Genomic DNA, 13,356 nt, shown 5'->3' with positions numbered 1-13,356 from the left:
GCATTAGGAGGAACCCAGGGCCAACCGCACTGGCATATGGTCTCACAAGGGATCTGAGGATGTCATCTCAGTACCTAATGGCAGTCAGGCTACCTCTGGCGAGCACATGGAAGGCTGTGCGGCCCTCCAAAGAAATGCCACCCCACAACATTACTGACCCACTGCCAAACCGGTCATCCTGAAGGATGTTGCAGGCAGCAGATCGCTCTCCACGGCGTCTCCAGAATCTGTCACATCTGTCACATGTGCTCAGTGTGAACCTGCTTTCATCTGTGAAGAGCACAGGGCGCCAGTGGTGAATTTGCCAATCCTGGTGTTCTCTGGCAAATGCCAAGCGTCCTGCACGGTGTTGGGCTGTAAGCACAACCCCCATCTGTGGACGTCGGGCCCTCATACCATCCTCATGGAGTCGGTTTCTAACCGTATGTGCAGACACATGCACATTTGTGGCCTGCTGGAGGTCATTTTGCAGGGCTCTGGCAGTGCTCCTCCTGTTCCTCCTTGCACAAAGGTGGAGGTAGCGGTCCTGCTGCTGGGTTGTTGCCCTCCTACGGCCTCCTCCACGTCTCCTGGTAGCGCCTCCAGCCTCTGGACACTACGCTGACAGACACAGCAAACCTTCTTGCCACAGCTCGCATTGATGTGCCATCCTGGATGAGCTGCACTACCTGAGCCACTTGTGTGGGTTGTAGAGTCCGTCTCATGCTACCACGAGTGTGAAAAACTACTGCATGGGTCATAATGTTTCAGCTGGCAACAAATGATTTAACCCTAACTGATGCAGTGAGTAGCTTCTCATTTATTAAACAACCATGTCGAAAGACACATCCTGTGGTCGTAGAAAAGATGTTAATCTGTTTCAGAAGGGTCAAGTTATTGGCATGCATCAAGCAGAGAAAACATCTAAGGAGACTGCTGAAACTACTAAAATTGTGTTAAGAACTGTCCAACGCATTATTAAAAAGTGGAAGGACAGTGGGGAAACATCTTCGAGGAAGGAATGTGGTCAGAAAAAAACCTTGAATGATCATGTTTGGCGATCACTTAAACGTTTGGTGAAATCATCCATCCATCCATCCATCCATCCATCCATCCATCCAGCCATCCAGCCATCCAGCCATCCAGCCATCCAGCCATCCAGCCATCCAGCCATCCAGCCATCCAGCCATCCAGCCATCCATCCACTTCTCCGGGGTTCGGGTCGCGGGGGCAGCATCCTGAGCAATGAGGCCCAGACCTCCCTTTCCCCAGCCACTTCCACTAGCTCCCTGGGAGGGATTCCAAGGCGCTCCCAGGCCAGCTGGGCGATATAGTCACGCCAGCGTGTCCTGGGTCTTCCCCGGGGTCTCCTCCCCGGTGGACTTGCCTGTGACACCTCCCAAGGGAGGCGTCCAGGAGGCATCCTAACAAGATGCCCGAACCACCTCAACTGGCTCCTCTCGACGTGAAGAAGCAGCGGCTCTACTTTGAGTCCCTCCCGGATGACCGAACTTCTCACCCTATCTCTAAAGGAGAGTCCAGCCACCCTGCGGAGGAAACTCATTCCGGCCGCTTGTATTCGCGATCTCGTTCTTTCGGTCATTACCCAAAGCTCATGACCATAGGTGAGGGTGGGAACGTAGATCAACCAGTAAATCGAGAGCCTTGCCTTATGGCTCAGCTCTTTCATTACCACAACAGACCGGTAAAGAGCCCGCATCACTGCTGACCCAGCACCAATCCGCCTGTCAATCTCCCGCTCCCTTGTACCATCACTCGTGAACAAGACCCCGAGATACTTAAACTCCTCCACTTGAGGCAGGAGCTCATCCCTGACACAGAGAGGGCTCTCCACCCTTTCCCGCCTGAGAACCATGGCCTCGGATTTGGAGGTACTGATCCTCATCCCGGCCGCTTCACACTCGGTTCCCCAACCCGAAGGCGTAGGGAAGCTACCCTCTCGTCCACCGGGAAAAACCCCAACATACAGGCGCCGAGTCGAGGGGCTATGAGAAAGCCCACACCTGCCCGACGCCTCTCACCATGGGCAACTCCAGAAAAGAAAAAAAGTCCAGCCCCTCTCAAGGAGATTGGACCCAGAGCCCAAGCTGTGTGTTGAGGTGAGCCCGACTATATCTAGCCGGTATCTCTCAACCTAGGTAACGTTCCAAGTTCCAAAAGCCAGTTTCAGCAACCGAGGATCAGAACGCCAAGGCCCACGCCTTCGGACACTGCCCAATCCACAATGCACCGAACCCCTACTACTGCCCCTCCCATCGGTGGTGGGTCGATGGGAGGGGGGACTCATGTAGCTCCTTCGGGCTGGGCCCGGCCGGGCACCATGAGTGAATGCCTGGCCACCAGACGCTCGCTGGCGAGCCCCTCCCCCAGGCCTGGCTCCAGGGTGGGGCCCCCGTAACCCTGATCCGGGCAGGGCACACAAGTCCTGCTTTCTTGTTCTTGTCCTCATAGGGGTGATTATGGTGAAATCAAATTGCAGAAAAACAACAGTAGAACTCAGGGATATGTTTAATAGTGAAAGTAAGAGCAGCAGGGTATGAAGAGAGTCGGCTGAAGTGATGCACCCATCATGACTAGTGCCTGCTGTACAAGTCTGTGGGGGCAGTGCTATGATCTGGGGTTGCTGCAGTTGGTCAGGTCTAGGTTCAGCAACATTACGTGCCCAAAGAATGAGGTCAGCTGAATACCTGAAAATACTGAATGACCAGGTTATTCCATCAATGGAATTTTTTTCTTCCCTGATGGCACGGGGATATTCCAAGATGACAATGCCAGGATTCTTCGGGCTCAAATTGTCAGAGTGGTTCAGGGAGCATGAGCATTTTCACACATGGACTGGCGACTAGCAGAGTCCAGACCTGAACCCCACTGAGAATCTTTGCTATGTGCTGGAGAAGACTTTACGCAGTGGTCCAAATCTCCCATCATGTATATAAGATCTTGGGGAAAAATGAATGCAACTCTGGACAGAAATAAATGTTGCGACATTGCAGAAGCTTGTGAAAATGATGCCACAGCGAATGCATGCCGTAATCAAAGCTAAATTGGGGCAGTCGTGGGCTGGAGGTTAGCGATCTGGCCCTGTGACCGGAAGGTTGCCGGTTCGATCCCCAGGGCCGACAGTCCATGACTGAGGGTTCATCGAGCAAGACACCTAACCCCCAACTGCTCCCCGGGCGCCGTGGATAGGGCTGATCCCCGCTCTGGGCAAGTGTGCTCACTGCCCCCTAGTGTGTGTGTTCACTAGTGTGTATGTGGTGTTTCACTTCATGGATGGGTTAAATGCGGAGGTGGAATTTCCCTGGTTGTGGGATCAAAAAAAAAAAAAAAAAGTATCACTTACATGAGAAAGGCGGTCCAACCAAATATTAGAGTGTGTGACCTTTTTTTGGCCAGGCAGTGTATATGTATGTGTGCAAGTACATGTACTAGTGGCCAAAATAAGTGTTACAGACTGAGGGAACCCATAGAAGAAAACACTTAAAATATATTTAGTTATGTTAATATATGCCAAATCGTAAAGAGAAAAAATCAAAATAATCCTTCCTTAGCATAATAATTCCTTAGCATCTCTCAGTGACAAGAACTAGATCAGGCTCTTGTTCTTAATCAACCAACACCTTACGAGGACTACTGAATGACTTGAGCATCATTTCTTTCATACAGATGCATGTAGAAGTTAGGGTGTATTTATTTACTACATGGTACTGTATCCGAAACAAATTTAATATCGTTCGGCCTATAAAGCGCACACACACATACAGGGAGCATCCTGTTGGTCTTAAGAGGCTGCTGTCCATCACACTGCTGGCACACTAAACCTATTTCAGTGGAGTGCTTTTAGAGCCGGCTCCGGGGCCTGCGCTGCCGCAATCGCCAGAGAACACTCATCGGCTGGGTGACGGAGGGGCATCTCTTATCGCTAGAGAAAGCCCATTGTCCAAGCTGGGAGAGTACAGAAAGCAATTAGCCGGCAGCCCCCCTGAATAATAATGCGAGCTCATTACCTATTATCAAAGCCAGTGAATTAGCTCAGTGTCTCCAGCACCGGGGTGTGAAATCCTCTTGCCGGCTTATTTTGCGTGTTTTAATTGCCCAAGCTTGTCTGACTAAGAGATTTCACTTTTATGCATGTGAAAAAAAGGTAACAACTTTCAACTAATGAAACATAGATGATAGATTAAAGGAGAGGCACCACTCTGAAAACATTAACATGGAACGCATTTGATTTGACGAAAAAGTAGGTTAGGTGAGCGAGGTTTCGGAGCGACTTTACCATGCACAAACCCGTGCTTGTCAAGTGCTTTTTGTACATCAGTCAATCAGATTACAAACAAAAGGTTTTAACTTCTAAAAGGCTGGAAAGTCCTACTGTGCTGCCGCACTAATGCCTGAACTGCAGCATTTTAGGGTTTTATTATGAGCTTCCAATTGAAAGGGGAAACTTTTCCATCAAGCAGATTTCAGTGCAATTCTGTTATATAGTTTTTTTTTTAATCTAGGAAATGTACGCTTAAGAAAAAGCTAAAAACATGAAAAACATGCAGTTTAGGATGCTGGGGAAAAACAGAGATAAGAGATAATCATTACTTGCCTTATATCATGCCATTATCATGGTTTCATAAACCTAGTAAGTCAATACTTTTAGATATCTACTGTCAGTGCAAAAACATGGCCATTTTGCAACATGATAAAAATGTGCTTTTATTCCTTTGATGCTAAGGGGTGTAAAAATACAATGATGCATCATTTCAATTCCATTGCTGTAATTTGTCAGAATTGATTATATGCGACAATATAAAGTGCTAATTTTTAGGCTGCTTTCAAATTTTTAAAACATGTACATTCCCCTATTGTCGAATTCAGTTTACAAAAACAAATTATATTGGACTGTGGTGAAATTTCCGTAAAGAAATGTAATCAAATCATGTCAGTGTATACTCTCGTTTGGTATGCTGTTTCATTAGTAATGCTACAAGTTACTACTGCTGCTTGCTTACCCTGTTGACTGAAGGACTGCTCAAAGACAGACTTGTAAAGGCTGCGGAATGAGGCACTAAGATCTTCGAAGTCGGAGAACAGGAGCTGCTTATCCCGCTCAGGGATGCTGTACTGGGGCTGGGGGGGCTGCTGCTGCTGCAGACTCAGTGACTGGGAGACCGGCTCAGGATGACTTGTCACCTGTAGGTAGGTAGGTAGGTAAGTAAATGTGTTAGTTAGATACTATTATATTAGTAATTGAGTAAACTACTGATTTATTTCATAATTACATAAGCAGCAATGTTAAAAAAGGCAAAACGATAGAAAATGGGGAAAAACTGCAAATAAACAGATGTATCAATCAGGCTATCATCAAGCAATCATCAGTTAATCAGTGCAGATTCATTAGCCAGTTACATTTTAATGAAATATTTTTATAAATCAATTTAACTGAATAATCGTAACAGGAATAATAATGATAAAGATCTTTTAATACGCATTATGACAATATAATGTTATATGTTACAGCGTCTTTCTTAAACACAGGAACATTTTACATCAGAGAAGGAGGGGGGGAACACAAGAGCAGGACAAAAGATTAGCCACGATGAACAAAATTGGCCATGACACTTTTAACTCCAGCGCTGCCCACTCAGTGGCAGCGGCCGGCGGACTGGAGCTGAGATAGGAAATGACAGTCCTGACTACAGCACTCAACATCACGAACCTCAACAAACAGAGCTGGAGCTGCTCACTGTATTCTAGCACAAAGAAAACCTGCAGGAAGCCATAACGCTCCCCTCTATTGCGCTGCTCTATCCATCTCCACTTAAAATGAAAATTCCAGCTTTTTTTCAGCTGAATTTCTATCTGTAGCGTAGCACTGGTGTAATGACACACATTTGTCAGGTTTGATAGAATTTCTGATTCTGAAATCAAGATTCAAGTCCATGTTTGTAGAGGATGTGCACATATTTTCACTCAGAAAATAACACAAATGATTAAAAAAAAAAAAAAAACAAGACAACCACACACAACCATATAAGTGACTTTAGAGGGGAAAAGTTCTGTCTTTCAAGTGTGCACACCCACATTACTTTACTGTAATAGGTTGTATTCAATGCCTACACCTTTAATCGCAGACAGTGGTTTCCATGAAACAACAAAAGACTTGGATGTAGTTTTAAATTTCCAATTTTTTTTTTTAATTTCTCAATACTGTACTCAAACTGCTACACCCTTATAACATTCCTTGAAGCCTGTCCCCAAACATATTTACCATAGTAACAGCCTCCAGTGATAGCACTTCATTTAGTACCGTTTTAAAACCCATTGTTAATTTATTTTTTATGATGAGATTGTTCTGGAAAACAGAGCTGTTGGATTCTGATGGTTAAGCATGCTCAGTGCTGCAGGCAGACATCACATAAAAAGCCACCTATATGGAATCATGTGCGTTTTTGTTGTCCTCAGACCACAGCATTAGGTTTCAGACATTAGAAAAAATAGCTACAGGTCTTGGGAAAAACAAGTCATTGTGTCATTTCAAACAGCCTCAAGCAAGAATATATGCGATTACTCTTCTCTGTTCTTCAGTTTTGCATGTTTTCAGTCAATGAATTTTGTTTTTTTCTACATACTGCACACACAGTTTGTAGTAAGTGATTGTACAATGGCACAGAAGCACCAATTTGATATGCTGAAAAATGCTGGACTATTTCTTAAAATTCTGCTTATGGATGCCATAAGGCTTTAAAACAGAGCAGAATTCAAGACTAAATATAGTCTAGCTGGGACTAATTAGAATAGATCAGACCATTTCCTGGGGAAAACTAAAGTTGCGCTCTGTATACTTTGTTAACCCCCTTTTACCCTGTTCTTCAGTGGTTAAGACCCCCATTGACCCTCACAGAGCAGGTACTATTTGGGCTTTGGATCATTCTCAGCACTGCAGTAACAATGTGATGGTTAGTGTGTGTTGCGTTGGTCTGAGTGTATCAGACGCAGCAGTGCTGCAGGAGTTTTTAAAAACCTCTGAGAATAGTCCACCAATCAAAAATATCCAGCCAACAACGTCCTGTCGGCAGTGTCCTGTGACCACTGATGGATGACCAACAAAAACTATGCAGCAGTAGATGAGCTATCATGTATGACTTTACATCCACAAGGTGGACTGACGTGGTAGGACAGTGAGTGGACACAGTGTTTAAAAACTTCAGTAGCACTACTGTGTCTGATCCTCTCGCACCAGCACAACACACACTAACTGCCACCACATCAGTATTACTGCAGTGATGAGAATGATCCAGCACACAAATAGTACCTGCTCTGTGAGGGTCCATGGGGGTGCTGACCACGGAAGAACAGGGTAAAAGGGGACTAAGAAAGTATGCAGAGAAACAGACGGACTACAGTCTGTAACTGTAGAACTACAAAGTGCAACTATATAGTAGGTGGAGCTGACAAAATGGACAATGAGCGTAGAAACAAGGAGGTGGTCATATTGTTATGCCTGATCAGTGTAGATAAGAGCCAGACTCAACTAAAAATAACTTATTGGTTTATTAACTTGGCTTAATTTTAAATGTATTGCTCTATTTTATAAACTTTCGCCTATTGCTGTATGCATCATTATTGTCTGATGTCATTTTTCATGTCTTTTCTGCACATACTCAGGGATTATGAATAAAAAATAGGTGGCTAAAGTGGCATGTTTACAGACGTGTTTATCAATGTGCACTTTTTCTAGAAAACAAACTGAATGAAGTATAGATGCACAGAGATCTTTGAAGGCAAACATTTAGTTCACTGCAGAAAAAACTCAATGCTTTAACACAGTAACTCCTGTTAATGTCTACTTTCATACATTACATTGCTCATCCTTCACTGCCAGGCTGTTGGAACAGAATCAGTCCCTGTGGCTGCATCTTCAAGTGTCTATTAAGGCACTAAAAGAGGGACTCTTCAGTATTTCATAGCTGAGATGTCTTGCATGCCCAGACATGGTCATTCATTCAAATAGTTCTAAAGCCTCCAAACCAGCTAACAGAGTAACGGCTTGGACAAGGCCAGAGGCTGTGTCATGTCTACTTGTAAGAAAGCATGTTGAAAGTATGGCAGTGCATAAGTAAAAGAATGCTCATTTAACCACCTCAGGTGTCAAGTTTGAAAATTAGAGTTTAATATGTCACTTGTGGTGTTATGGCACATGCTGTAGTGCACACTATATCCCTCAGCCTCATCAGTTTGACAGAATTCACAATTTTATACTGTTGTCATGTTTTCATTTATCAATGATCACAATGACAGTACCCAGCATGCATCATACAAATACATCAAACAACCATTAGGAATGTCACAGTCCTGACTGTTGGCCAAGCCACTGATCTATAGGCTAATATATACAACTAAGCAAGCATTCCTTCACCTCAGCCAATAATTAAATAGTAAAGAAAACAGCGAATCTCTTTGAAGTAAGCACAAAATGGACACCAGAGATTATTTTTTTCACCCTTTCAGCCAAAGAAAGAAGAAGCAAAACTGAGATGAAGTATCCTTTAGCTTGTTGTCCTCCAGATCTGAGGAGATTACTGATCATTTAAGTAATACATTCTCTCTACTGTAATGTAGATTTAAACACTTCAGTTATAAGCCTGCAATAAGATAGTAGGCTTCCTATTCATAATTTCATCTATCTGCATTCACCAGCTAATGAGAAAAAAAAACAAAAACAAAAAACACTTTTTTTTGGGGTGTAAAATACACTCCTTCCACCTTAAGATTTTCTAGTCTTTAAAGAGGAAAATCTCACTCTAGAGACCACTCTCTGTACCACTGTAGAAAGTGAGTAAGCATGCTGAGAACAGATATAGCACTAGTTACATTTTTCAATTCAGCCAGAGTATTCCATCAAACATTACTATGCTTGTGTATTATGAGTTAGAACTATAAATGACCTGTAATAATGTTGTGTTAGTATTCAGTAAAGCTTTTGCTGAACACTCACTATTTCAATTCTAGTCAAACAAAAATACATATGTGCTACCATTATGGAAATCTTTAGTTAGTTTAGTAGTTTGAAAAATTTTTTTTTTTAAAGATATGTTGAAATTATACATTATACATACAATATATACATTATTCTTTTTTTTTCTAAATATACAAATAACAAAATGAGTTATCTTAAAACTCAAACTCCAAACTGTTGTAGGTAAAGCAGACATTACCAGCCACTCCACAGTCCAAACTCTGCTGCCAGTGCAAATATAGTGGCTCAGATTTACATACCTTACCACCACGCAGAGTCAAATGGGTTACATGTAAATATATACAACAGGATGTGTAAAGAGGCACTCTGCTGCAATGATGGCAAAAACAGTATGATTTACATAAGGCTTTGTTAGCATGCTGCATTAGCTGATTTTGACCCAACACACTTGCATCCCTGCAGAGATGAACAGTCCTGATAAGGGCTTCAACTAACAACTTAGTTTTTATTTTATTTATTTATTTATTTATTACATATCATTTAAAACAGCCAACTGTCCTTTACACTGTAGGAACTAAAAAACATTATATTAATGTACTTTAATATTAGAAACTTTTTTCTTTCTCTTAAGTAGTTATCATTTCAAAGACACAAGGCAATGTGTTACGGCAATTGCAGCCACAATCAATTCTTTAATCATTATACTTATCGACTATTATTCAGTTAACTGTCTGATGCAACTACTTCTTCATTTCTGCTCTCTTTGCTGCTGCGAATATTCAAAGTTAAACGTTCTTCTTTAAAAGTGATTCCTTTTTTTTATTGCACGGTGAGACTACAAAAACCATATCGCCCCCTTCACTTTCTGTAGTGTATTGCAATTTGTCACAGGATAACTGCATGGATCATATGAATATTTTAGAGCATCACTGAATTTTTTGTTTTTGAAAATAAACACTTTCCTATAGTTGACAGATTTAATAATCAAATTGCTGCAGCACTGCTTATTATCAGGTTATGCAAGTTTTACAATCAATGGGCTTTAAGTAACTATGGAACAAGTGAGCAAGATTGAAATTGGGAGAGAAAAGGAGATAGAAAGAGAGAGCATTGTCTGGCCTGCTGTACTGAATTCATCAGTGTCTGTAGTGGATCAATGCTGGAGCCTGAAGCACAGGGCGCGTGAGGCTTCGGGGGAACCACAACAAAGCAGGGGGCGTCTCTGGTGGGAGAACTTCAGAGGCGGCGGCTCTCTTTAGCCAAGCTCCAGCAGCATGCTCACTGCCTTTCATTCCCTTAACCCCAGCATCAGCCTGCCCCCATGCATGGGCCTCCGCGCTCTCTGCAGCGTGTTATGCGTGTTCAGGGAGTTTGCTTGGAGGAAAGCACACACTCTCTACAGCTCCTCTAAAGGAATCTGCAAAAAAAGCCTCTCTGCCAACTGCTTGAGTCCTGCAACTTCTGCTTTGGCTGTTGGTGAAAATTCTGGAATACTAATGCTAGAAAGCTGTGAGCTGCCCAGTAAAAAGATTATTTATTATTATTTAGCTCAGACCTAAACACCCTTCATCAGGTGCATTTTTGTGTTTTTATGCTTTAACATGCACTACATGACATGCACAGTTTGCCGACCAGGTCAGCTGCATCAGATCTTGGGGCCTAGTCCACAAATCCAGTCAATACACCACATCTTAACAGCTGCTTCCAATAGCATAAATTACTTGCAATATTTAATAAATTCCAGCAGTGTTGGAATGTATGAGTGTATGAAACGCATGTGTAAGACACAATATCTAACACTTTTTATTGTATTTTCAGTTTTGTTAAGCTAATTTACACAATACTTTAAATCTGTTTATGTTGCTTCCTGTTAAAAATTAACGCACGCACTCCTTTTCCCCCGTTTTATTTTCAGTGCAGAATATGGCATGAGTTTGCACATCTGTATGCATGTTTCTTAACACTTTTCCCTGCTACTCGGTGTAGGTGTAAGTAAAGAAATGGAATGGGTTTGTTGAAAACCATCCAAAACTACGCTTTACAGTCTTTCATACGTCAACATGATCCATCAGAATGAGTCGCGTCACGCTTTTTTTCAAAATCGTGGTTAAAACACATTTAAGAATGTGACCATAGTCTATAATTTATTCCTGTTTTCTGTCATTTTATATGTCTTGGTGTGTCTTTTCTGCATCTTCATAGGAATAAGTCTGTGAAATTCTCCAAGGTGGCAGATTTACAAAAATGATTATTAATGTACTTGAGTATCTGAACTGTATAACGTAAGAGTTGCTGCTGGACTTTACCGGCGTGTAGCTGTGCACACTCCCCACACTGTTTAGATTGACTGAGGCCAGGCTCTGGTCAGACAGGCTGTTGTTAAGGCTGCTTCTCGGGCTGTCACTACCATCCTGGTCTGTGTTGTACAACGCCACCTGAAAGGACAACAGAAGAAATAATAATACTACTACTAATAATAACGCTAAAACTACTTTTACTACTATTACTAATATTCATGCTATATAAACTATTAATAATAATAATAATAATAATAATAATAATAATAATAATAATAATTACTATAAATAAAATAATTAACTATAAGAACACAATCTGGCCATAGAACAAAGGTCGCAAGTTTTAATTTTAATTAAAAAAGACAACTAAAATACACGCACACACACGCACACACACACGCACGCACACACGCACACACACACGCACACACACACGCACACACACACACACGCACACACACACGCACACACACACGCACACACACACGCACACACACACGCACACACACACACGCGCACACACTCTAAACTGCTTAACCTCCTGGGTTGCTGGGACATATAAATGATAATAAAATAGTTTAAAAAGCTATTATTATTATTTACCATAATGTTTATTGAGGACTTTCATACCCACACATCTGTACTTCACTGAAAATAAATATCACAACCCTTTTTGATTGGCAGTAAAAAATCTTTATCTTTAATATTATTATTATTGCTTTTTGTAGTAGCAGTAAATAAAAGTAAAAAATAAACATCAAGAAATATGATAATTTACAAATGACCAAACCACATAATAATAATAATAATAATAATGATAATGGATAATTAAAAAAAAAATTAATTATGGTTGTATTTTTAAGGGAGATTCTGCAGATGATGCTAAGAATCAACACAATCCAGGCATGTAGCACAGATCAAAAGGGTGGAGTGGGAAAAAGCAGCAAACAAACAGAAACTGTCTGGCGGTTTTTCTGAGGTCAGCAGAGAGGAATCCTCTCCGCTTGTCACAACACTGCCGGCTGTTACATCACACATGTTGGGGTGTGTGTGGGCGGGGGTTTATGAGGGCTGCCTGTGTGCAGAACACTGAGATGACCCAAAGTCTGCACTTGGGGTTTCTGGTCTTGCTTAAAGGAACAGTTCAGTCAAAATGTTGCTAAAACAAGTTTAAGTGAATCACCACCAGTTACCATCATGCACACAGGGTAAAGCTAATTGGTGGCTACTATCTTCCATTTGTTGCCACATACAATCAAAATTTTAGGAATGGGACCAATCAGCTCAGCTGATATAGGCAGAAAAAGTCCCCAAGCCTGTGGATATTTAATTTAACTTTCCAGGGTAGTTGACATTTTTACATTTCCCATTTTTTTTCACCATATATATATATAGAATATATAAACTTCTTTGATGGGGTATTGATGAAAGGGTGCATTTAGTGTGGTCTTGTTAACTATGCTTTTGTATTTGAGAAATGGAAGAGTGTATGAAAGCATACACAACTATATTAAACTGCAATGTCGTCAGTATCAATTATCGGTTATCACATGTGATGTCAATGCTGTACTGCACTGGCCCATGCTGGGTCTGATACCGAATAGCCTTAAAAGTAAGAAATCTGACTAGTGTTTCTAGCACCATTCAGGGTGCTAGAAATAACAAGTATAACATATCTTAGCTCAATCAACCCTCCTGGAGGTAAAGTTCTAGCACTGTTTTCATTCTTGAGCACCTGGTCTTTTTTTCTTCTGACTTGCTTTTATTTTTGAAAAAGCACACTGAATTGCCTTTGTGTAAGTGATGTGCTATATAAATAAATTTCCTTTACCTAATTCTGGCCAATATATAAATTCTATACCATCACATCGGTATTGGTGTAACACAACAATACATTTCCACCGAGGTTCAAGAACCGTTTAAGGAACTCACATGTTTTGGAAGTTCCCTGCAGCAGAACTACACATGATTTTTAAACAACTTCCTGTTTTGCGTTCTCACTGCACCACAAGAACAGTGACAACATGTGTAAAATCTCAAAACATACGGTGTGAAGGTTACGTCAGCAACAACACAGCAAATATGAAGGCT

At 41.8% G+C, this 13,356-nt stretch overlaps 1 protein-coding gene across 1 annotated transcript in view; it reads right to left on the bottom strand.

Moving 5' to 3' along the window:
- The window catches only part of foxj3 (forkhead box J3), a 131,439-nt gene that overhangs the window by 14,819 nt on the left and 103,264 nt on the right, over nucleotides 1-13,356 (bottom strand). Inside the window, exons 6-7 of the mRNA XM_017692860.2 lie at nucleotides 11,275-11,403; nucleotides 5,001-5,181 (exon numbers count right to left, since the gene is read on the bottom strand). Of these exons, the coding sequence (XP_017548349.1) occupies nucleotides 5,001-5,181; nucleotides 11,275-11,403 (310 nt within the window). The remainder of the gene's footprint in view (nucleotides 1-5,000; nucleotides 5,182-11,274; nucleotides 11,404-13,356) is intronic.

This window comes from Pygocentrus nattereri, chromosome 21 (genome assembly GCF_015220715.1).
Source record: "Pygocentrus nattereri isolate fPygNat1 chromosome 21, fPygNat1.pri, whole genome shotgun sequence".
Taxonomy (NCBI): Eukaryota; Metazoa; Chordata; class Actinopteri; order Characiformes; family Serrasalmidae; genus Pygocentrus; species Pygocentrus nattereri.
This window is presented reverse-complemented; position numbering and strand designations above follow the sequence as displayed.